At 33.0% G+C, this 25,464-nt stretch overlaps 1 protein-coding gene across 1 annotated transcript in view; it reads left to right on the top strand.

The window, feature by feature from the left end:
• The first annotated feature begins 6,040 nt into the window (after positions 1–6,040).
• The window catches only part of LOC145258324 (coiled-coil domain-containing protein 137-like), a 62,468-nt gene continuing 43,044 nt past the window's right edge, over positions 6,041–25,464 (top strand). The window contains exons 1-2 of the mRNA XM_080116419.1: positions 6,041–6,389; positions 20,572–20,720. Of these exons, the coding sequence (XP_079972545.1) occupies positions 6,142–6,389; positions 20,572–20,720 (397 nt within the window). The 5' untranslated portion in view covers positions 6,041–6,141. The remainder of the gene's footprint in view (positions 6,390–20,571; positions 20,721–25,464) is intronic.

Genomic DNA, 25,464 nt, shown 5'->3' with positions numbered 1-25,464 from the left:
AAAAATGTAATTCAAGCCCTAATTTTTTTTTTTCAATTAAAGGAGCAAGGACCAACGTTTTATTAAAAAAAACAAACAAAAAAAAACAATGTGGTTTTTTTTTTTAAAAAAGGTTTTAAACTTCGGACTTTACAGGTAAACTTCTAAAAAAGCGATTTTTTTTTTTGTTTTAAATTTGAATATATTATTTATTGACCTTTTCTCTTCAATTTGTGATATATAAAACTCCACGACATAAATTAATTATTTACTTTTTAAGAGAAAGTTGAAAATGGGTGACACTTGGGGGGGGCGTGAATTTAAAAAAAAACGTTTGTCTAAAATATTATATTCGGTTTATTGGAAAGAACATAAAATTTCACATTGACCCTGAAAATATCGTAAAAATAGAATCAATAGAAAAATTTTGATAGATTTTTAAAATTTAAAAATTGAAAAATATTGAGTTTAAAAATTGAAAAATATTGAGTTCGGAAAATTCATTACTGTTTTTAAAAAAAAAAAAAAAATATATTTTTATTACTTTTAAAACAACTGTAATAGTTTATTTTGGAAGTATAATCCATAAAGAAAATAAATAACCCACTTTTAACAGAGAAATTACGAGATTTTTATATTGTATTCGCAGTTTCGTGTTAGGGGTGTCAAAAATTCCTACAAAAATTCTGATACTGCTAGATCATAACTCCTTTCATAATAAACTTTGTTAATCGAAAAAAAAAACCCCATTAGAATTGGCACATTATTGCCAACAAAAAACAAGTGTATTTATCCCATTTGCATAGAAATCCGGAGTTCTGGAAGCGATGAAGTCATTAAAGGCCGATTTGGCACCATCTTGGCTTTTGAAGCATTGTTTGTGTAGGAAGTTGTTGAGATGCTTGTAAAAGTGATAATTGGTGGGCGAGAGGTTCGGTGAATATGGCGGATGAGGCAGAATCTCGTAGCCTAATTCGTTCAGCTTCTGCAGGTTAGTTGAGCAACATGCGAGCGAGCATTATCATGGAGGAGAATTGGTCCCTTCATATTGACCAATCTCGGGTACATACATTGGATCTTCTGGTGCATTTTGTCAATTTGTCGACAGTACTTTTCCACCGTAATCATTTTGCCCAGATTCAAAAAGCTATGATGGATGAGACCGGACACAGACCACCAAACAGTCACTATAACCTTTTTTATGCAATTTCTACTTCGGGAAGTGTTGTGGAGCTTCTTTGGAATCCAACCACTGTGCCGGACGTCGCCGGTTATCGTAGAGGATCCACTTCTCATTACACATCACAATCCACTCGAGAAATGGGTTGTTTTTGTTGCGCAAAAGGAGCATAGAAAACCCCTCAAAACGACAATTTTTTTGATTATCGTTCAATTCATGCGGCACCCAGTTATCCAACTTTTTTACTTCCTGTGCTTTAAATGCCAAACGACTGTTGACTGGTTGACCTTGAGTTCAACAGCAACTTCTCGTGTGGTTTTGCGAGGATCTGCTTCAATTAAGGCTTTCAAATTAGGTATCCCAAACTAGCCTAGTTTAGGATGTGAAAACTGGTAAAAAAAAAAAAAAGTTAAATTTCCCTTAATTTCAACTTGCGATATCTCATTTTTAGTTGCGTGTGACTGACGGAAAATTTTTTTCATTTTAAAAAGTGTGCCTCATTTTTTTGTTTACTTATTTCTCTTATGTTCTGTCGGGCGTTTTTGATATATCTAACATTTTGTTAAATTATTTTTTTTTTTATTAGACTGTATAGTTACATTACTTAAAAAAAAAATTAACAAAATATAGCTAAGTTTTAAGTTGCGTGCAACAAGTCGTGTAAATAAAAAAATTAATTTCACATAAAAATGTGCATTTTTTTTGTTCATGTTCTGTCGGGCGTTTTTGATAAATTTGAAGATTTTGTTAAATTAATTTTTAATTTTACTGTACATTACTAAAAAAATAATAACTGAAAATATAATTAGGGTTTGTACTACTGTGCAAAAATTTGAAATGGCGCCCGACTCTCTCTTTGACATGGTAAGTTTGGGAAAAGGAGTTTAAAATAAAAAAAATGTGCAAAATACTGTTAAAAACCCGCCGAATATATGTCAGTCTATATTACGGTAACATACATTGAGCGAGTTTTTAACAGTATTTTGTCTAGTTTTTTATTTATAACTCCTTTTCCAAAGCTTATTGTGCCAAAGAGAGAATCGGGCGCCATTTTAAATTTTCCAATACATCGGTAAACACTGTATGTTTTTCGAGCTGAATAAACATGTTACATTAAATAAAAACACTAGAAAATTATCCAGTTAGGTAGAAAAGTAACTTATCTTGCCTTGGATAACATTTATTTGTTATATATTTGTTTTTTGACAACTTTTTCGATTTTATGTGTACAGTAATACAAACCCTATAATTAAGTTATGTGCACGTGGCGCATAAATGAAAAAATTAATTTCACTGTAAAAATATTTTTTTTTTTTTTTTTTTTTTTTTTTTTTGTTTATTTAATAATTTTCGAGATGATACTTCTACAGTTTATTGCCGGAAATGGAGATGCCATTTTTTTTTTTTTTGCGCGCCTGTCGTTAAAATCTGAGGGAGAAATCAGTATTTTAAATTATAACTGAAGTTAGAAATAAATAACAAAAACATTAAACTAGATATTAATTATTTCCGGAAAGAACTATGAAAAAAAGTAGATGAAGAAAGTGAAAGAGAACATATATCTGTAATTATTTAATTGAAAATGTGTCGATGAAAACAGGAATGTTTTTCATTAACATATATATATCTGCTTATCCTTCAGCTAATATTCATGTCTGTGGAGACTTCAGTATTCACAATGTGGAATGGTTAACCCACTCAAAAAAGACAGATGATGAGGGGAGGTTCTGTGATGATTTCTCCATTGCTTATGACCTCACTCAGATTGTTCACATACCCACCCGTGTTCCCGATACTGACGACCAGTATGCAAGTCTCCTAGACCTTTTTCTCACAACTTGCCCTGAACTGTGTTCAGCTTCCGTTCTGTCTCCACTTGGATCTTCTGACCACTCAGTTAAGATAAAAATGAAATGTAATAAGTCCTCAGATGTACCTCTCCATCGTACAGTATATCAATACTCTATGGCTGACTGTTTTGGGCTCAAATAAAATTAAAAAGTTTGATCCATGTCAAAGTAACCTACATCTAAAATTTCAAGTGTTTAGACCCAAAATTGGCAGAGGAGTTTGGTTGAGTTTTCAAAGTTTAAGCTGTTGAACTTTGACCCCTTGACAGCCAAATTTCTGGCCGAAAGGTGATTAAAAAGATTTTCACAAATCTCAATATCTCTTATGTCAAATCTCAAGTCTGCAGACTGAAAATTGACAGAGTAGTTTGGTAGAAAAATGTACACACACACACACACACACACACACACACACACACACACAACTTCACTTTTATAGATATGCTAGCACTTCAGCCTGGCTGTGCTCGGGCCCTATGTACTGTTCATAGCTTTATGTGTATATGTATATATATATATTAAAAAGTTTGACTCATGTCCAGGTAATCTGCATCTAAAATTTCAAGTGTTTAGACCCAAACTTGGCGTTACATATACCTTAAAAAATGTTTTAAACAATTGGGTTCTAAGTAGGACATCTCCCAGTACAAAAGGGTGAATGCGGTATTATGGTGAAAGAAGATACTAGCTAAGAGAAACTTTTGTTTTATTGCTGAAGTGACAAGGATGACCAACGACCACCCCCTTTTTGAGTTGGCCTTGTGCCTAAGTTTTTTGTTCATGTTGATTTTTAGCCTGAATAAAGGATTTAATATCTCAAAGTGTAGCATCTGTTCTACAGATACTGAAATCAAAGTAATATGTAAGGGCAATCCCACATATCAGACCATTGCTCTTGAAGCAATCAGTTTTGGTCAATGTAGGGGAACCCTTTATACCAACAGTCACTACTAGTTCCCCCTCAGGGGACCTGATCCCTCCTTTTCCCCTCTCTTCACATTAAAAAAATGGCCTTGTGCCTAATTTGCTTACACGGGGAAGCAAATAAATACAAATTGCTTCTCGGCCGGGAAGGCCGAGATGTCCAGAAAGGCAATCAGCTTTGATCAATGTGGAGGAAACAATTGCTATTCATTTGGATCCTGCCAGAGTTACCCCTTTTTCGGGGGAGCTGGTTTTCTCCAACATTGTGGGGAAACAGAAAGCTGAAAGCTTAACTGGCCTACAGCCAGAGTTAAGTGCGTAATTTTTATCTGCTATGGAAGCTTAACTGGCCTACAGCCAGAGTTAAATGTGTAATTCTTATCCGCTATTGTGTTATGATTAACATCGCTAAATTTGAATGCTTTACACTTTCTGTCGCGTCATGGCGCAGCGGTAAACACTCGGGTTTTCTTCCACTTTCTTTTCCGCCTTCGCGTCACGGGTTCGAGCCTGCCTGCCTACCACCACTTTATTTTTTTTTCTAAACACACACCTACAAACACCCGGGCAATGCCGGACACTCACGCTGGTTTCAAATAAGCTCCAAATTTTGTTTAACCCTTTTTTTCTTGTTAACTATACTGCACAATTGCCAAACAAATTAAAAAGTAAATTAATATGCTCTGTCACCTCTTAGAATATCAGACAAAACTTTGGCATATTTTGGGAGCTAACCGCTTCAATGTAACCGATTTTCTTTTAGTTGAAACGCACTTTTGGGTTTGTTCTATAATTCACAGAGATTCGAAAAAGTGGCCAACAAACAAATATATAATAAATAAATGTGACCAAAGGCAAGATAAGTTACTGTTCTATCTAGCTAGATAAATTTTGAGTGTTTTTATTTAATGTAAAACATTTATTTTGTTTGGAAAACAAGTTGTGTCAAGCACAAAAAAAATGGCCGCATAGTATGTCTCATGTCTTTGAAATCTCGACAATGACTTAAAAATTATACAAAATATTGTTAGAAACCCAGCCAATAAATGTTCCCGTGACATTTATTGGCTGGATTTCTGACAGTATTCTGTATAATTTTTAATTTTTACTCATTGTCGAGCCTTCAAAGATATAAAAGATCTTATGCGGCCATTTTTCTTGTGCTCATGTAACGCTCGACACTACTTGTTTTTGAACCGAATAAACATTTTACATTAAATAAAAACACTAAAAACTTATCTAGCTAGATAGAAGATTAACTTATCTTGCCTTTGGTAAGATTTATTTGTTATATATTTGTTTTTTGATAATTTTTTCGAATCTCTGTGGATTGTAAAACAAACACACTTTTTAATTAATGAATGTCCATTTTTAGTCGTGTGCAAGCGACTCTATAAGTCATTCCGTCGGTCGGTCAGTCTGTCGGTCTGTCCGTAACACTTTTGTGCTTGGCCTTTTTGGTTAAGATCAAAGGTCTGTTGTTAATAGATGCTGTTCTTAGCTTTTTAAGTTTTTCTTGGCCAAGATCCAAGTGTAAGTTTTTTGTTCATCGTTGATTTTGACTGTATTTTTAACATGAATAAAAGATTTAATATCTCAAAGTGTAGTATCTGTTCTTACTACATGCTGTACTTATGTTTGTAACTTTGTGATATAAAGTGGGGGATCACTTTTCTATATTAATTTAATGTAAAATGATCACCCACTTTACAACCAGTCAGTCTCAAAGCCATCCAAGTCATTCTTCAGATCATTCAAGTTGTTTTTGAAGGATTCCAGTTATTTTTTAAGCATTCAAGTCATTCTTAAGGTCATTCAATTCATCCTTAAGTTCATTAAAGTTCATTAAAATCATTTACTTTTTATTTAAGTCATTTCAACCCATTTTTCGGTCATTTTAGTTTATCTTTAAGAATTTCATGTCAATCCTATATTCACGCATTCATTCATTACACGAGAGCACGCGACTAATGGCTAGCGGCCTTGTTAATATAGGAATGATAAAAATATGAAAGAATCGGTGCGGTCAGGGTAGGGGTATATAGATGTTTAATAATTTAGTTTCGAAGGCTTAAGAAAAAAAAAAAAAAGAAAAAGAGAACGTGTTGTCTCCCTTGTTTCGTATCTAACTTTCAGAGGAGACGTTTTTCAATATACACCGGACAAGCACGTGTAAAGTCGAAAAAGAGAGAGAGCTAATTTAAAATAATGGCGAAACATGTTAATAGAAAGAATAATACTAATCGTCAGAAAGGTGGCGACCTGCGAAAGAATCGAGGTGACGACCCAACGAAGAACCGAGGAGATCCCAAAAGTCCCGTTCGTGGGAATAAAAGAATTATTGGAAAAGCGAGCCGGGAAATATTGACGAAAAAGATTGGAAAAGCTCAAAAAGGCAAAAAACATAAGAAGATCAAAGCCATCGACCCGTTTTATCATGGAGACAGAAAGAATATGTAATATATCTTCTTTTTTTATATTATTATTCATTTATTACTTAAAACAAACACTTAAGACGTTCCTTTCTAGAGTAGCCCCTCCCAGAACACTGTGTATGTAACATGTTTGGAATGAGGCCACAATTACAACCAACGGGTTTGTATTACTGTACACATAGATTCGAAAAAGTTGTCAAAAAACAAATATATAACAAATAAATGTTATCAAAGGCAAGATAAGTTATTTTTCTACCAAATTGGATATATTTTTTGTGTTTTTATTCAATGTAGCATGTTTATTCAGCTCGAAAAACATGCAGTGTTTACCGAGGTAGTGGAAAATTCAAAATGGCACCCGACTCTCTCTTTAACACTGTAAGTTTGGAAAAAGGTATTATAAATAATGAACTAGACAAAATACTATTAAAAAACCACCGAATATATGTCAACTTATGTCATTAGGCACCGCCAAAAATGGCCGCAAAATGAAGTTGTTGTTGTTTTTTAAAACTAAATTACATTTATTAAAATCCATTATTTCTGAGTAACTTTTTTTTTCCAGAAAGATAAAACCCTGAATTTTATCATATAGAAAACAGAATAATGTAAAACTTTTTCTACTATTTTTAATTCAATTTTAAATGTTAAATTTTCCCAAAAAGTTAACAATTGACATTTTTTGTCTTGCACAAAAAACGTACTTAAATATTTAAAAAAAAAGGTTTTTGAAATAATTAATTTATTTATTTATTGTCTAACTAAGATTTAGGATGATTTTCTAAGAGAATATGCAAAAATATTATAATATAAGTATCTGAATTTCAAATAATTCCACTTATTCATATAGGTAACCAAATATTTCGCGTCCATGTAGAGTCGAGATCGACTCTGTTTACGTTTGCGGATTATAAGAAGAAAACTATGGAAGAACAAACAGGCCAAAAAAACTTATTTTTCAGTGACGAAAATTTCAATGTATTATAAAGCTGAGGCTGGCCAGTACCAGATGGGTGACCATTTGTATGAGTTTGGTTTTTAATGTGTATGTGTGTGGGGGCCAGACTCCTCAAAATGGGGGGGGGGGGCAATTTAAAGCAGAATAAAAAACAATTATTTCAGCGCGTTTGGTCCACCGTAGTCGAAAGGCGGCAAACGTTTTCAAACGGGATCGAAAAAAATGATGCTATTTTTAACACAAAGGGCACAACATTTATCGAATTTTTTTTTTTTTGTATCGATTATTCAAAGCATGCCCTGTTTAATAATGGTCATGCATTATTCGGCTCGCTAAAAAAAAATTGTTAATTTATTTATCAAAAATTTTAAAATGGCTTTTTTCGTATAAATATTAAAATTTTTTTTTTTTTGTTTTGCTTAACTTAAATTAATTATTTTACTTAACATATTCACCGAATTTCACACTTCAAAACTCAAAAGCGGGATAATCAAACACAATCGAAGTTCTGATATTCAGACGTCAAAATAAGGTATGCAAACAATTTTTTTTTTTTTTTTCTTTTTTAATCTATAATTCTGTCCCTTACAACAACACAATATGTTTTGGTCAGTTTCAGATGATTATTTTAAGCATATTTGTTCCCACTTCAAAACAAGGGGGGGTTTTGTAAGCAAAAAAAAATATATATATAAATATCGTTTATGAAAAATAAGTACACTGTTATAAAGTTCATTCTTCTCCTAATAATCGCTGAAAATTTCGTATTGATCGGATAATTACCTGATTTTTGGTAGATTTTTAAAAAGACGGTCCGTCAAAAAGTACTGACCTGCCCCCCCAATTTTGGCGGTGCCTATATGTCATGGTAACATATATTGAGCGAATTTCTAACTGTATTTTGTCTAGTTTATTATTGGTGCTTTATAGTGTTGGTGCTTATTAAGATGCAGGTGACAAATCGATTTTTTAAATATATCGTTTTAAGCAAAAACAATATTACGTACTTAATTGTCATGTCGAAAATAGTAATATATCCAAAAATTACGAAAATCCATCAAGTAGAACAACTGCTTCTGAACTGCTATTGTGTTTTGAGTAAAAAAAAGTCTATCGCTATAGACAACAAATATTGCAGCCATGACACAAATAATCAAAAATATTCGTTTTGGAGTTATGCCCCCTGTGTGTAGACTCCTACTGTCTACTTTATAAAGTTTAAGAAAAATACAATTTTACCCAATTTTCCGTAAAAATTACTTTTAACTATAAATAACTACTTTTTGTAATTACTGGCGGACGTTTAGATAATCGACCCCCACGGCCCACCTCTAAATTCTACAATTTACACATTTTTCCCCTTTTTTCACGTTCATCTTATCGATTACAAACTTAACTTTCAGATTAAAAAGAAAATGTTGAAAAAAATATTTTTATAACTTTAATCGTCGGACGTCAGTTTTCAATTAGAACGTTCTATTAAATTGAACACGTATTTTGTGACCATCCACCGAGAAAAATATTGCGACACTCTCACGTTACCAGTGATTATTCCCGTTTAAAAAAGGGGGTAAGGGTAAATTTTTACTTTCTTTCCAACTCAATGTCGACTTTTACATGTTTTCTATTATGCTGTAAACGAATATCACAGTAATGTCCTATTTTAGCATCGGAAAAAAAAAATTCCAAAAATATTCAATTCAAACAAAATTGAATACAAAGTTTAATTTTTTTTTTTTTTTTTTTTTTTTTTTACGTTGATTAAACGTTAATAATTTTATTTTGGTATTATAGGTTAAAATATATTAAACTATCAAATTAACATGCAGAATTGAGGGCGTAAAGTTTTAGGTGTATCAGAATTTTTGTAGGAATTTTTGACACCCCTAACACGAAACTGCGAATAAAATATAAAAAAACTCGTAATTTCTCTTTTAAAAGTGGATTGTTTATTTTCTTTATGGATTATCCAAAATAAACTATTAAATGGATTATCCAAAATAAACTATTATGGATTATCCAAAATAAACTATTAAAGTTGTTTTAAAAGTAATAGAAATAATTTTTTTTTTTTTTTTTAAAAACAGTAATGAAATTAATTGAATTTTACAAGCTCAGTATTTTTCAATTTTTAAACTTTAAAAATCTATCAAAATTTTTCTATTGATTCTATTTTTACGATATTTTCAAGGTCAATGTGAAATTTTATGCTCTTTCCAATAAACCGAATATAATATTTTAGACAAACGTTTTCATTTTATTTCACGCCCCCCCCATTTTCAAGTGTCTATTAAAAAGTAAATAATTAATTTACTCACCAAAGTTTTATATATCAGAAATTGAAGATCAATAATTGAATTATTGAAGATCAATAAATAATATATTCAAATTGTTTCAAAGTGTTTTTGTTTTTTTTTTAAATGAAACCTTGGTCCTTGCTCCTTTAATTGAAAAAAAAAAAAAAATAGGGCTTGAATTACATTTTTCGAGGAGTTATAAGCTTGGAAAGACGGGGTGGCATTATTCAATAGTTTTCACGAAATTTCTGACACACCTAGTGGAGCTTTAAATATTCTAACTGCTAGTTTAATTGCAACATTTATACATGTTAAATATGAGTTTAAATTAAAATTTCAAATAAAAAAAGAAAGAAGTAAATGGGAGGGTGAGAGAATACAAAATATGTTAAAATAACGTTAAACAATCCCAAATTAAAAGTAAAATAAGAATTAAATATTATTTTAAATAATCGTTTCATTAATTAAAATAATATATTATTATATGAGTAGTGTACTTTTAAACACAAATAAGTGGAATTTAGATTTATTTTAGTTAAATAAAAATTTTACCAAACAATTTAACTAGCAGGGCTCTACATTGCGATTGAAACATTCACATTTGTGAGTGATGTTTCAAAGTGGTGACTAGAAATAATGAAACGCTTATCTTTTGGCGATTGTATTTCTTTCATTGACAATTTTCTAAAGCTCACTACTGAGTGAAAAATATATTTCCAATTTTTTTATATATATAAAACAAAGTTAAATTATTTAAACAAAGTTTAATGAAGGTTGTTTAAAAAAAACACCCGAAGAAATTAGAATGTTTATACCTTCAAGTATCAACATAAAATTTAGTGTATATTTAGAATTACACTTATTAAAAAAAAACACAGAAAAATCTTTGATTTACATACTGGTCATGAAACGAAGATGTCATATACCAAAAATCACGTGGGTTTGGCTAGTAAACGAAGATGTTTAGTTGTCAAAGGTCAGCTAAAGATAAATTTGTCCATAGAATCCTGCATGTGTTGGGCTAGTTTGGGAAATGATTAAAGATACTTGATTGAAGAATATTAGAATTAGTCCTCATGCAAAATCGCAGGACACAAAATATTTTAAATAATAATAGAATAACAATAACAAAGTCTTTCGCTAGCGAGGACTACTATTGAGCGTAACCAGTTATACACTCCTTTTGAAATTTTCATCTCTATTTTTTTTGTTATCTACTGAATATTTTTGATGAAACCTATATGAAATATGTTTCTTATTAAATTGTAAAGATTTTCTATTCTGAAAGAAGTTTTAAAAAAATTAATCTAAAAAAGTTATTTTAAAGTTTTTGTTAAAAAAAATTCAGATTTTCTTATTATTCAAGCATGTATGACAAAGAGAGAGTTGCAAAAAAGAGTTGTGGAGTGAGGAGAAATACATACAAAATCACATTCATCTTTTTTTAAATCCAAATTAATGAATTAAATAAAATATAATCTTAAAAAGATAGGATACAAGTTAGAAAAGCATTTCATCCAAGGCATGAAAATTGTTAAACAAAATGTTTTTACTATAGGCTTTAAAAATAAAGGTACAAGATTCAATTTGAAATTTATTTATCTTCAAAGTGCACTTTTATAAATTTTACAAAGTAAGGTATTAAAATTGTATACCTTACTTTGTAAAATTTATAAAAGTACACTTTGAAGATGAATAAATTTCAAATTGAATCTTGTACCTTTATTTTTAAAGCCTATAATAAAAACATTTTGTTTAACAATTTTCATGCCTTGGATGAAATGCTTTTCTAACTTGTATAATAATTACAGGGTGAAAAAAAAGTTAATTTTTCAAGTAAAGCTTCCAAAATAATTAAAATAAAAAAATAGATCAATAAAATAAATAAAATAGTAATTATTAAGTAAATGAAATTTAATATTAAGCTGAATAAATATATAATAGCTCAAATTTAAAATAAAAATTAATTTTTTTATTAATGGATATGAATTAAAATAAATTATTAAAACATTGAACATAATATACAAATTATTTAATGAATATATTATAGATTGAAGTAAAATATTTGTTGATAATAATAACATTTAAATAGTAGTAATACAAAATCCTAAATTAAAAGCAAAATAAGAATTAAATGATTAAATATTATTTTAAATACTCATTTAATTAATTAAAATAATATTATATGATTAAAGATACTTGATTGAAGAATATTAGAATATAATAATTACAGGGAGAAAAAAGTTAATTTTTAAAGTAAAGCTTCCAAAATAATTAAAATAAAAAATAGATCATTAAAATAAATAAAATACAGAAATTAAACACAAATAAAAGTAGAATTAGGATTTCTTCAAATCTTCTATATAAATAAAATGAACTCATTTTTTCCCGTGGGATTTTGACCTTAATAGGATTAAAAATCAAGATATTTCATGCAAATATAATATGCACAAACGGCAGAACAATATCTGAGGTGTGTTATAGGCTTATTATTTCTCAAATTCCTCGATAATCTTAGATTTCTATACTTTTTCTGCTGAGAAGTCACGGCCAAAATCGGTTAAGATCGATGGAAGTGGTAAAATATTTTCTCTCTAATAAATTCCTCCTCCCCCTGCCACCACTTAACACCGTTTGGGGATCGTTCACAAGGAACAGTTGAGAAGAGAACACCGGTTTGGCTTCGTAGTTCTTTCATGTGAAGTTATTTAAAATCACTAAACTAAGCTACAGTGCTCTGTGGCGTAGTGGTTAGCGTGCTGGACAATTCACATTATATTTTCACGTTCGCACCGACCTACCATAGTCGTTTTTTTTTTTTTTTTTTTTTTTTTCCCTAAACAACTGGAATGGACGAACTGTTAACGTTGCAGATGTTTTTTTTTTTTTTTTTTTCACACTTAATTTTCCTACTTTTACTCATGACTCCAGGTTTGATCCTTCCTACTTACCTACCATAACATTTTTTAAAACTCCCCCCCCCCCCAGAAACAAACACTCGGGCAACGCCGGGTACCCCCGCTAGTTAAATAATAAAAAAATGTACCAAACAATTTAACTAGTTTGGGAAATAATTATTAATACTTGATTGAAGAATATTAGAATATAATAACTACAGAGAAAAAAAAAGTTAATTTTTAAAGTAAAATAATTAAAATAAAAAAATAGATAAATAAAATGGCAGTAATCAAGTAAATAAAATGTAATAATAACCTAATAAGTTTATAAATATGTAATAGCTCAAATTAAAATAAAAATTAATTTTTTTTACTAATGGATAAAAATTAAAATAAATTATAAAATTGAACATAATATACAAATAAATTAATGAATATATGATAGATTGAAGTAAAATGTTTTTTATACAGGGTGACCCTCCCCCCCCCCAAAAAAACGGGCCTCAACCCTAATTAGGCCCTGTTTCTTAGTGTTTTGTCCAAATGAAATGAAACTAGTTTACTATATTGAAACATCACATCAAAACACTAGGGTCTTTAGCCTTTTTTTCTCCGTTCTAAAGCATATGTTCTAGATGACCTCCATTTTGTTTTTGTTTTTTTTGGGTCACCCTGTAATAACAATTAAATAATATTAATACAAAAGAATATCTTAAGATATCAAAGAATTTTATTATTACTTAAGAATTTATGGATAAAATTTAAAATAAATTAAGTATGTGATCTAATTTCACTATATTAATATACAATTAAAAATAATAAAGATTAGGATATATTTGAATTCAATAAATTAGAGTAGATGAATTATAATTATGTAAAGATAACTAATAGTCATACCAGCTAATTGTTCATTTGAATATTATGATTTGACTTAGATTATTGATAAATAAAACTTATAAGTATAGACTACTTTATACTAAAATGTTTTAAATGTTAATGTTTAATTTAAATAAATAATATAATTCAATTCATAGCACAAATTGGATTAATAAATAAATAATATATAATAAAAAAATTAAAAAAACTAGATATCTATACTATTTATCAATATAGATAAGAAAAATCGTTTAATATAACTAGGTTTTGATAAAGGGAAACAACTCATTTAAATTTTAAACTGAGTTATCGATCTTTAACTGTATTTGAACAAATTATAATAAAATATTACAAAGGGAAATTTTATATTAAAATTAAGTAAGATTAATGAAAAATAATTAAATGACAATAAAAAATTATAATTTATGTAATAAATTTAATTAAAATAATCGTAAAACTGAATTATATATATATATATATATATATATATATATTAGGTTGGGGCAAAAATAATGTTGCTTTTTGGCATTCAACTTCAAAAGATCATAACTAGCAGTGTCAGAAATTTTATGAAAATAGTGAATAATTCCACCCCATCTTTCCAAGCTTATAACTCCTCGAAAAATGTAATTCAAGCCCTAATTTTTTTTTTCAATTAAAGGAGCAAGGACCAAGGTTTTATTAAAAAAAAACAAACAAAAAAAAAACAATGTGTTTTTTTTTTTTTTAAAAAAGGTTTTAAACTTCGGACTTTACAGGTAAACTTCTAAAAAAGCGATTTTTTTTTTGTTTTAAATTTGAATATATTATTTATTGACCTTTTCTCTTCAATTTGTGATATATAAAGCTCCACGACATAAATTAATTATTTACTTTTTAATAGACATTTCAAAATGAGAGGCGTGAATTATTCGACCCCCTGTCTTTCCAAGCTTATAACTCCTCGAAAAATGTAATTCAAGCCCTAATTTTTTTTTCAATTAAAGGAGCAAGGACCAAGGTTTCATTAAAAAAAAAAAAAAAGACAAAAAAAAAAACAATGTGTTCTTATAAAATAAGGTTTTAAACTTCGGACTTTACAGGTAAATTTCTAAAAAAGGGATTTTTTTTTTTGTTTTAAATTTGAATATATTATTTATTGACCTTTTCTCTTCAATTTGTGATATATTAAACTCCACGACATAAATTAATTATTTACTTTTTAAGAGAAAGTTGAAAATGGGTGACACTTGGGGGGGCGTGAATTTAAAAAAAACGTTTGTCTAAAATATTATATTCGGTTTATTGGAAAGAACATAAAATTTCACATTGACCCTGAAAATATCGTAAAAATAGAATCAATAGAAAAATTTTGATAGATTTTTAAAATTTAAAAATTGAAAAATATTGAGTTTAAAAATTGAAAAATATTGAGTTCGGAAAATTCATTACTGTTTTAAAAAAAAAAAAAAAAAAAATTTTTATTACTTTTAAAACAACTGTAATAGTTTATTTTGGAAGTATAATCCATAAAGAAAATAAATAACCCACTTTTAACAGAGAAATTACGAGATTTTTATATTGTATTCGCAGTTTCGTGTTAGGGGTGTCAAAAATTCCTACAAAAATTCTGATACTGCTAGATCATAACTCCTTTCATAATAAACTTTATTAATCGAAAAAAAAAACCCATTAGAATTGGCACATTATTGCCAACAAAAAACAAGTTTATTTATCCCATTTGCATAGAAATCCGGAGTTCTGGAAGCGATGAAGTCATTAAAGGCCGATTTGGCACCATCTTGGCTTTTGAAGCATTTTTTGTGTAGGAAGTTGTTGAGATGCTTGTAAAAGTGATAATTGGTGGGCGAGAGGTTCGGTGAATATGGCGGATGAGGCAGAATCTCGTAGCCTAATTCGTTCAGCTTCTGCAGGTTAGTTGAGCAACATGCGAGCGAGCATTATCATGGAGGAGAATTGGTCCCTTCATATTGACCAATCTCGGGTACATACATTGGATCTTCTGGTGCATTTTGTCAATTTGTCGACAGTACTTTTCCACCGTAATCATTTTGCCCAGATTCAAAAAGCTATGATGGATGAGACCGGACACAGACCACCAAACAGTCACTATAACCTTTTTTTATGCAATTTCTACTTCGGGAAGTGTTGTGGAGCTTCTTTGGAATCCAACCACTGTGCCGAACGTCGCCGGTCATCGTAGAGGATCCACTTCTCATTACACATCACAATCCACTCGAGAAATGGGTTGTTTTTGTTGCGCAGAAGGAGCATAGAAAACCCCTCAAAATGACAATTTTTTTGATTATCGTTCAATTCATGCGGCACCCAGTTATCCAACTTTTTTACTTCCTGTGCTTTAAATGCCAAATGACTGTTGACTGGTTGACCTTGAGTTCAATAGCAACTTCTCGTGTGGTTTTGTGAGGATCCGCTTCAATTAAGGCTTTCAAATTAGGTATCCCAAACTAGCCTAGTTTAGGATGCGAAAACTGGTAAAAAAAAAGTTAAATTTCCCTCAACTTCAACTTGTGATATCTCATTTTTAGTTGCGTGTGACTGACGGAAAATTTTTTTCATTTTAAAAAGTGTGCCTCATTTTTTTGTTTATTTATTTCTCTTATGTTCTGTCGGGCGTTTTTGATATATCTAACATTTTGTTAAATTATTTTTTTTTTATTAGACTGTATAGCTACATTATTTAAAAAAAAAAAAAAATTAACAAAATATAGCTAAGTTTTAAGTTGCGTGCAAAAAGTCATGTGTAAATAAAAAAATTAATTTCACATAAAAATGTGCATTTTTTTTGTTCATGTTCTGTCGGGCGTTTTTGATAAATTTGAAGATTTTGTTAAATTAATTTTTAATTTTACTGTACATTACTTAAAAAATAATAACTGAAAATATAATTAGGGTTTGTACTACTGTGCAAAAATTTGAAATGGCGCCCGACTCTCTCTTTGACACGGTAAGTTTGGGAAAAGGAGTTTAAAATAAAAAAAATGTGCAAAATACTGTTAAAAACCCGCCGAATATATGTCAGTCTATATTACGGTAACATACATTGAGCGAGTTTTTAACAGTATTTTGTCTAGTTTTTTATTTATAACTCCTTTTCCAAAGCTTATTGTGCCAAAGAGAGAATCGGGCGCCATTTTAAATTTTCCAATACATCGGTAAACACTGTATGTTTTTCGAGCTGAATAAACATGCTACATTAAATAAAAACACTAGAAAATTATCCAGTTAGGTAGAAAAGTAACTTATCTTGCCTTGGATAACATTTATTTGTTATATATTTGTTTTTTAACAACCTTTTCGATTTTATGTGTACAGTAATACAAACCCTATAATTAAGTTATGTGCACGTGGCGCATAAATGAAAAAATTAATTTCACTGTAAAAATCATTTTTTTTTTTTTTTTTTTGTTTATTTAATAATTTTCGAGATGATACTTCTACAATTTATTGCCGGAAATGGAGATGCCATTTTTTTTTTTTTTTTTGCGCGCCTGTCGTTAAAATCTGAGGGAGAAATCAGTATTTTAAATTATAACTGAAGTTAGAAATAAATAACAAAAACATTAAACTAGATATTAATTATTTCCGGAAAGAACTATGAAAAAAAGTAGATGAAGAAAGTGAAAGAGAACATATATCTGTAATTATTTAATTGAAAATGTTTCGATGAAATCAATGAAAACAGGAATGTTTTTCATTAACATATATATATATCTGAGAAAATTGACCACGTCCTATCTGCTTATCCTTCAGCTAATATTCATGTCTGTGGAGACTTCAGTATTCACAATGTGGAATGGTTAACCCACTCAAAAAAGACAGATGATGAGGGGAGGTTCTGTGATGATTTCTCCATTGCTTATGACCTCACTCAGATTGTTCACAAACCCACCCGTGTTCCCGATACTGACGACCAGTATGCAAGTCTCCTAGACCTTTTTCTCACAACTTGCCCTGAACTGTGTTCAGCTTCCGTTCTGTCTACACTTGGATCTTCTGACCACTCAGTTAAGATAAAAATGAAATGTAATAAGTCCTCAGATGTACCTCTCCATCGTATAGTATATCAATACTCTATGGCTGACTGGGATAGCTTCCGTACATTTGTATCAGATCTACCTCTGTGTTCCATGTTTAAAAAGGATGTATCCTTTATAGTATCATAGTAGCAGAAGCTTATGAAAGAATTCAGAGAAAATCAACAAGGAAAGGAATTGTAGTAAGACCTCTGCCTATAAAATATCTTGTTTACTTGTCTTTTTGTGATTTTTGTATAACAAATTTCTAAATCTGATTGTTGTTGGTTCTTTTTTAGCAAGTTTAAATTTCCCAAAGTAAAAATATTTCTGTGGCAAAAAGTTTTGTTATTTGAATTCCTCACCCCAAAATTAGTAAAGTTGCAAAGTTTTAAGCTTCTACCTTCAATGGTTACATTTTTACAGCAATTTCAGTAACGTATACTTTTGACTCCTTTTTTTTAACCCTTTTTTGCCAAATTATCTGTTTGACTGCTTTTACATGATTGAGTAGTTTTATCAATTTATAATTAAAAGAAAAAATTATCTTGGTCTCTAATGTGTTATGAATCATACTAAGAAGATTCAATACATTAGCTATTGAAATGAAATTGATATGAACAGTCAAAAGTTGCACTTCCGTGTCATATTTGCACTTTTTTCCACGTTGGTAGTGGGATTTTACCTAGTGTTTAGGTTGGTTTCATCTAATTATTGCTTTCATTAGTATTAATTTTCATTTACCACAAGATGACATTACATTCATAAGGATTTTTCACTTGTTAGTAGCTTACATTTTTAGTTATATACTATGAAATTTGGTTTCTGGACCATGATAGTAAATTTTCAACTTCCCGACAAACTTTGAACGACCATAACTTGATGGCTAATTGAGCTACCAAAATAAATTTCGTACTTTTGTTTGTGGTTTACAAAAATCTATATGACCACAATTTTTTTTAGATATAATGAAAATAAAATTTTGGTTTTGGATACCTATTCAAATGTTCGTTATCAACTGCAGTCGGCTAGCAGTGACTGTCTTGATCTTTGAGGCTCTCGTCACCTGCAAAATTTCTTGAAGCACCATTATACCACAGTTCGTTAGTGGTTTCTGGGCCAAACACATCATTGATATCATGAACTGTCTCGGTAGCTTTTTGGCCTAGTTTGAACTGGAACAAGAAAATTTTGTCCATGCTGTCTAGAAGACTGCAAAAAAATGAAGAGATTGAGAATGGTAATGAATTACATGGTTCGATAGAGCGAAAAATGTGCTTCAAAATGACATATAACATGGCTATATATAGCAATGAATTTATTTAGAAATCGGTATTATATAAGCGAAAAATGTGTGCGTGTGTAATTTTTTTGTATGTTCGGCAAAGGCTTTTTTTTGGGGGGGGGGTACCGCCTCTTAGAACTTTTATATACTCCTTAGATTATAATATCTATGATTTGCGAAGGGAGGTCGCGTCTACATTTATTTAGATCGACTTATCGGGAGGTGGTTTTCCCCAACATCTTGTGGAGCGTAAAGCTTAACTAGCTTGCAGCCAAAGTGAAGTGCGGGATTTCATTCCCCTATGGCGTGATGTTTGACCTTGTTAAATTTATGCACCTGTGTAAACTCATTCACTTAACTTTTTAATTGCTAAATTCCAATGCTTTTCACTTCCCCTCGCCTCTTGGCACAGCGGTAACGTCTCAGGATTTTTTTTCACTTTCTTTTTCACCTTCACCTCAAGATTACGGGTTCGAGCCTGCCTATTTTTCCTCCACACACACCTACAATTACCTGGGCAATGCCAGACACCCATGCTAGTCATTTATAAAAGTAACATGTGTGAGAATGTTAGAAAGCGATATCCAACCTAATATATATATATATATATATATATAAAAGCGAAAATGTATGTGTGTTTGTTTGTGTGTATGTTTGTGTGTCTGCTAAAAACTTTCGACAGACACAACTTGGTCTCATATGAAAGCCCCACGTTCCGGACGACAAATATCGAAAAATTGGCCCAAAGTGACCATCAGAAGTGCGTCAACTGATCGATTTTCTGCAGGGGGGGGGGGCCCAAAAAAAAGTGACATTTTAATGTTAAACATTACATATTTTTAAATCGATTTATAACTGCCCCAAAAAATACGGTCGCTAACTCTTCTACATAAAGTATACACGCGCCCGTTTATTTTGGGTCAACTTGTATTTAAAACACGCTGAGTCATGTCACGTGATCTTGACGTCAGCAACCTCTAATGGCGGTCTTAATTTACAATTTACAAATGTTGTTATCGGTAAAAAAAAATTAATTAAAGCTAAACTATGAACTTCTACGCTATGGCAACGTTACCAAAGTTATTACCACATTCAAAATAGTTAGACTTGATAGTTAAACGAAAAATAATAAGCCAAACATGTGAAGTAAAAAAAAAAAAAAAATATGCTTACAAAAAATATTAACGAACAAAGTTTTTAAAAATAAAAACAGTCAGACGCCATTTTCCAGTCTTTAGAGTAAGGCAGATGAAGTGAGAGAGAGAGAGATGTCTAGACAGATTCGACAGGGGGGAGGGTCAACAACGCATGCGTCAGATGACGTCATGATGTCGTGACCTGATTTACTTTAAATAGTTGATAAACCGAACAAACTTTATATACGCCGCTTTAGCGTAGGTAGTTAACGGCTTGGTTCATTATCTAAACGTTTTGGGTTCGAATCGTGGTGTGAGATGTCTTTTTTTTTTTTTTTTTTTGATTTTTTACATTTAAATATTGAACCCTGTATTATTGAAGCCATTTTTCACATAACGTTCGTTCGTTTTTCTGTTTTAATTTGTGTTTTACCCCCCCCCCCCTTAATTAAAACGTTTTCTTTTCTTACTTCGCTTATAACAATGCTTACATCGTCATCGTCGTAACGCTCGACGACTTTCAAACATCTTTCACTTCTGGCTGGCCGATTTTATTTTCAAACTTCGCCTCGGGTTCGGCTTCGATCCTAACCCCCCCCCCCCCCCCCCGGGTTTCTTTTTTATTTAACACCACACACCCCTACAAACACCCGGGCAACGCCAGGTACCCCTCGCTAGTATATATATAAATTATGATTTTTTTTTTTTTTTTTTCAGTTATGACAAGAAAAAAATGTTGAACAAAGCTCCAAAAAATGAAGACGATGATTATTTTCCCGGAAGACTGAAGGAAATTCTGCGTCTCAAAGAAGAACTGAAAAATAGAAAACAGAAAAAACCCAAACGAGAAAAATCCGAACAAACATGTATGTTTCTTATTTCTATAATTTGTTAACTTGGATATTAGTTGAAAATTATGTTTATACAAGGAATAGAAAATTATTATTAATTGAAAACATTTTATTTACAATATTTCAAAGTAGAGGATTTCAGAATACATTGTGATGTCATAATATAGTCTTTTTCTTTCATCTACCTCTCTTTTTTTTCATTCTTCTCTTTCTCTTGTTTCTACTCTCTCATATTTCTTTGTCCATCTTCATCTTTTTTCTTTTCCTCAACTTTTTCCTCCCCTCTTTTTTCTTCCCCCTCTCTTTTTTCTTTCTTCCCCCATCTCTCTTCTTTCTTCCCCCATCTCTCTTCTTTCTTCCCCCATCTCTCTTCTTTCTTCCTCCTCTTTTTTCTTTCTTTCCCCTCTCTTCTTTCTTTCCCCTCTCTTTTTTCTTTCTCCCCCCTCTTTTTTCTTTCTTCCCCATCTCTCTTCTTTCTCCACCATCTTTCTCTCTTTACTCCCCATTCTGCTTTTTACTACACTCTCTCTTTTTCCTCTCTTTTTATTTCCCTCTTTCCTTTCTCTCTTTTATTTCTCTCTTTCCTTTCTCCCTTTTATTTCTCTCTTTCCTTTCTCCCTTTTCTTTCTCTCTTTCCTTTCTCCCTTTTATTTCTCTCTTTCCTTTCTCCCTTTTCTCTCTCTCTCTCTTTCCTTTCTCCCTTTTCTCTCTCTCTCTCATTCCTTTCTCCCTTTTCTCTCTCTCTCTTTCCTTTCTCCCTTTTCTCTCTCTCTCTTTCCTTTCTCCCTTTTCTCTCTCTCTTTCCTTTCTCCCTTATCTCTCTCTTTCCTTTCTCCCTTATCTCTCTCTTTCCTTTCTCCCTTATCTCTCTCTCTCTTTCCTTTCGCCCTTATCTCTCTCTCTCTTTCCTTTCTCCCTTATCTCTCTCTCTCTTTCCTTTCTCCCTTATCTCTCTCTCTTTCCTTTCTCCCTTATCTCTCTCTCTTTCCTTTCTCCCTTATCTCTCTCTCTTTCCTTTCTCCCTTATCTCTCTCTCTTTCCTTTCTCCCTTATCTCTCTCTCTTTCCTTTCTCCCTTATCTCTCTCTCTCTCTTTCCTTTCTCCCTTATCTCTCTCTCTCTCTTTCCTTTCTCCCTTATCTCTCTCTCTCTCTTTCCTTTCTCCCTTATCTCTCTCTCTCTCTTTCCTTTCTCCCTTATCTCTCTCTCTCTCTTTCCTTTCTCCCTTATCTCTCTCTCTCTTTCCTTTCTCCCTTATCTCTCTCTCTTTCCTTTCTCCCTTATCTCTCTCTCTGTTTCCTTTCTCCCTTATCTCTCTCTGTTTCCTTTCTCCCTTATCTCTCTCTGTTTCCTTTCTCCCTTATCTCTCTCTCTCTTTCCTTTCTCCCTTATCTCTCTCTTCTTTCCTTTCTCCCTTATCTCTCCCTCTCTTTCCTTTCTCCCTCTTCTCTCTCTCTCTCTTTCCTTTCTCCCTCTCTCTCTCTCTCTCTTTCCTTTCTCCCTCTCTCTCTCTCTGTTTCCTTTCTCCCTCTCTCTCTCTCTGTTTCCTTTCTCCCTCTCTCTCTCTCTCTCTCATTCCTTTCTCCCTTTTCTCTCTCTCTCATTCCTTTCTCCCTTTCTCTTTCTCTCTTTCCTTTCTCCCTTTTCTCTCTCTCTCTCTTTCCTTTCTCCCTTTTCTCTCTCTCTCTCTTTCCTTTCTCCCTTTTCTCTCTCTCTCTTTCCTTTCTCCCTTTTTCTCTCTCTTTCCTTTCTCCCTTTTCTCTCTCTCCCTTTCCTTTCTCCCTTTTCTCTCTCTCTCTTTCCTTTCTCCCTTTTCTCTCTCTCTCTTTTCTTTCTCCCTTTTCTCTCTCTCTCTTTCCTTTCTCCCTTTCTCTCTCTCTCTTTCCTTTCTCCCTTTTCTCTCTCTCTCTTTCCTTTCTCCCTTATCTCTCTCTCTCTTTCCTTTCTCCTTATCTTTCTCTCTCTTTCCTTTCTCCCTTATCTCTCTCTCTCTTTCCTTTCTCCCTTATCTCTCTCTCTCTTTCCTTTCTCCCTTATCTCTCTCTCTCTTTCCTTTCTCCCTTATCTCTCTCTCTCTTTCCTTTCTCCCTTATCTCTCTCTCTCTTTCCTTTCTCCCTTATCTCTCTCTCTCTTTCCTTTCTCCCTTATCTCTCTCTCTCTTTCCTTTCTCCCTTATCTCTCTCTCTCTTTCCTTTCTCCCTTATCTCTCTCTCTCTTTCCTTTCTCCCTTATCTCTCTCTCTCTTTCCTTTCTCCCTTATCTCTCTCTCTCTTTCCTTTCTCCCTTATCTCTCTCTCTCTTTCCTTTCTCCCTTATCTCTCTCTCTCTTTCCTTTCTCCCTTATCTCTCTCTCTCTTTCCTTTCTCCCTTATCTCTCTCTCTCTTTCCTTTCTCCCTTATCTCTCTCTCTCTTTCCTTTCTCCCTTATCTCTCTCTCTCTCTTTCCTTTCTCCCTTATCTCTCTCTCTTTCCTTTCTCCCTTATCTCTCTCTCTTTCCTTTCTCCCTTATCTCTCCCTCTTTCCTTTCTCCCTCTCTCTCTCCCTCTTTCCTTTCTCCCTCTCTCTCTCTCTCTTTCCTTTCTCCTCTCTCTCTCTCTGTTTCCTTTCTCCCTCTCTCTCTCTCTGTTTCCTTTCTCCCTCTCTCTCTCTCTGTTTCCTTTCTCCCTCTCTCTCTCTCTGTTTCCTTTCTCCCTCTCTATCTCTCTCTCTCTGTTTCCTTTCTCCCTCTCTCTCTCTCTCTCTCTGGTTCCTTTCTCCCTCTCTCTCTCTCTGGTTCCTTTCTCCCTTATCTCTCTCTCTGGTTCCTTTCTCCCTTATATCTCTCTCTGGTTCCTTTCTCCCTTATATCTCTCTCTGGTTCCTTTCTCCCTTATCTCTCTCTCTGGTCCCTTTCTCCCTCTCTCTCTCTCTCTCTCTCTCTCTGGTTCCTTTCTCCCTTATCGCTCTCTCTCTGGTTCCTTTCTCCCTTATCGCTCTCTCTCTGGTTCCTTTCTCCCTTATCTCTCTCTCTGGTTCCTTTCTCCCTTATCTCTCTCTCTCTGGTTCCTTTCTCCCTTATCTCTCTCTCTGGTTCCTTTCTCCCTTATCTCTCTCTCTGGTTCCTTTCTCCTTATCTCTCTCTCTCTGGTTCCTTTCTCCCTTATCTCTCTCTCTCTTTCCTTTCTCTCTCTCTCTTTCCTTTCTCCCTCTCTCTTTCCTTTCTCCCTCTCTCTTTCCTTTCTCCCTCTCTCTTTCCTTTCTCTGTTTCCTTTCTCCCTTATCTCTCTCTCTGTTTCCTTTCTCCCTTATCTCTCTGTTTCCTTTCTCCCTTATCTCTCTGTTTCCTTTCTCCCGTTTCTCTCTCTCTGTTTCCTTTCTCCCTTATCTCTCTCTCTGTTTCCTTTCTCCCTTATCTCTCTCTCTGTTTCCTTTCTCCCTTATCTCTCTCTCTGTTTCCTTTCTCCCTTATCTCTCTCTCTGTTTCCTTTCTCCCTTATCTCTCTCTCTGTTTCCTTTCTCCCTTATCTCTCTCTCTGTTTCCTTTCTCCCTTATCTCTCTCTCTGTTTCCTTTCCCCCATCTCTCTCTCTCTCTGGTTCCTTTCTCCCTCTCTCTCTCTCTCTGGTTCCTTTCTCCCTCTCTCTCTCTCTCTGGTTCCTTTCTCCCTCTCTCTCTCTCTCTGGTTCCTTTCTCCCTCTCTCACTCTCTCTTTGGTTCCTTTCTCCCTCTCTCTCTCTCTTTGGTTCCTTTCTCCCTCTCTCTCTCTCTCTTTGGTTCCTTTCTCCCTCTCTCTCTCTCTCTTTGGTTCCTTCTCCTCTCTCTCTCTCTCTTTGGTTCCTTTCTCCCTCTCTCTCTCTCTCTTTGGTTCCTTTCTCCCTCTCTCTCTCTCTCTCTCTCTCTGGTTCCTTTCTCCCTCTCTCTCTCTCTCTGGTTCCTCTCTCTCTCTCTCTCTGGTTCCTTTCTCCTCTCTCACTCTCTCTGGTTCCTTTCCCCTCTCTCTGGTTCCTTTCTCCCTCTCTCTCTGGTTCCTTTCTCCCTCTCTCTCTGGTTCCTTTCTCCCTCTCTCTCTGGTTCCTTTCTCCCTCTCTCTCTCTCTTTCCTTTCTCCCTCTCTCTCTCTCTTTCCTTTCTTCCTCTCTCTCTCTCTTTCCTTTCTTCCTTTCTCTCTCTCTTTCCTTTCTTCCTCTCTCTCTCTCTCTCTCTCTCTCTGGTTCCTTTCTCCCTCTCTCTCTGTTCCTTTCTCCCTCTCTCTCTCTGGTTCCTTTCTCCCTCTATCTCTCTGTTTTCTTTCCTTTCTCCCTCTATCTCTCTTTTCTTTTCTTCCTCTCTCTCTCTCTCTCTTTCCTTTCTTCCTCTCTCTCTCTCTCTTTCCTTCTTCCTCTCTCTCTCTCTTTCCTTTCTTCCTCTCTCTCTCTCTTCCTTTCTTCCTCTCTCTCTCTCTTTCCTTTCTTCCTCTCTCTCTCTCTCTCTTTTTCCTTTCTCTCTCTCTCTTTCCTTTCTCTCTCTCTTTCCTTTCTCTCTCTCTTTCCTTTCTCCCTATCTCTCTCCTTTCTCCCTATCTCTCTCCTTTCTCCCTATCTCTCTCCTTTCTCCCTATCTCTCTCCTTTCTCCCTATCTCTCTCCTTTCTCCCTATCTCTCTCCTTTCTCCCTATCTCTCTCCTTTCTCCCTATCTCTCTCCTTTCTCCCTATCTCTCTCCTTTCTCCCTATCTCTCTCCTTTCTTCCTCTCTCTCTCCTTTCTCCCTCTTCTCTCCTTTCTCCCTCTCTCTCTCCTTTCTC

This window comes from Euprymna scolopes, chromosome 33 (genome assembly GCF_053919585.1).
Source record: "Euprymna scolopes isolate OS-2025 chromosome 33, ASM5391958v1, whole genome shotgun sequence".
Taxonomy (NCBI): Eukaryota; Metazoa; Mollusca; class Cephalopoda; order Sepiida; family Sepiolidae; genus Euprymna; species Euprymna scolopes.
Note: the sequence above shows the minus strand (reverse complement) of the source record. Positions and strands in the feature narration are given on the sequence as shown.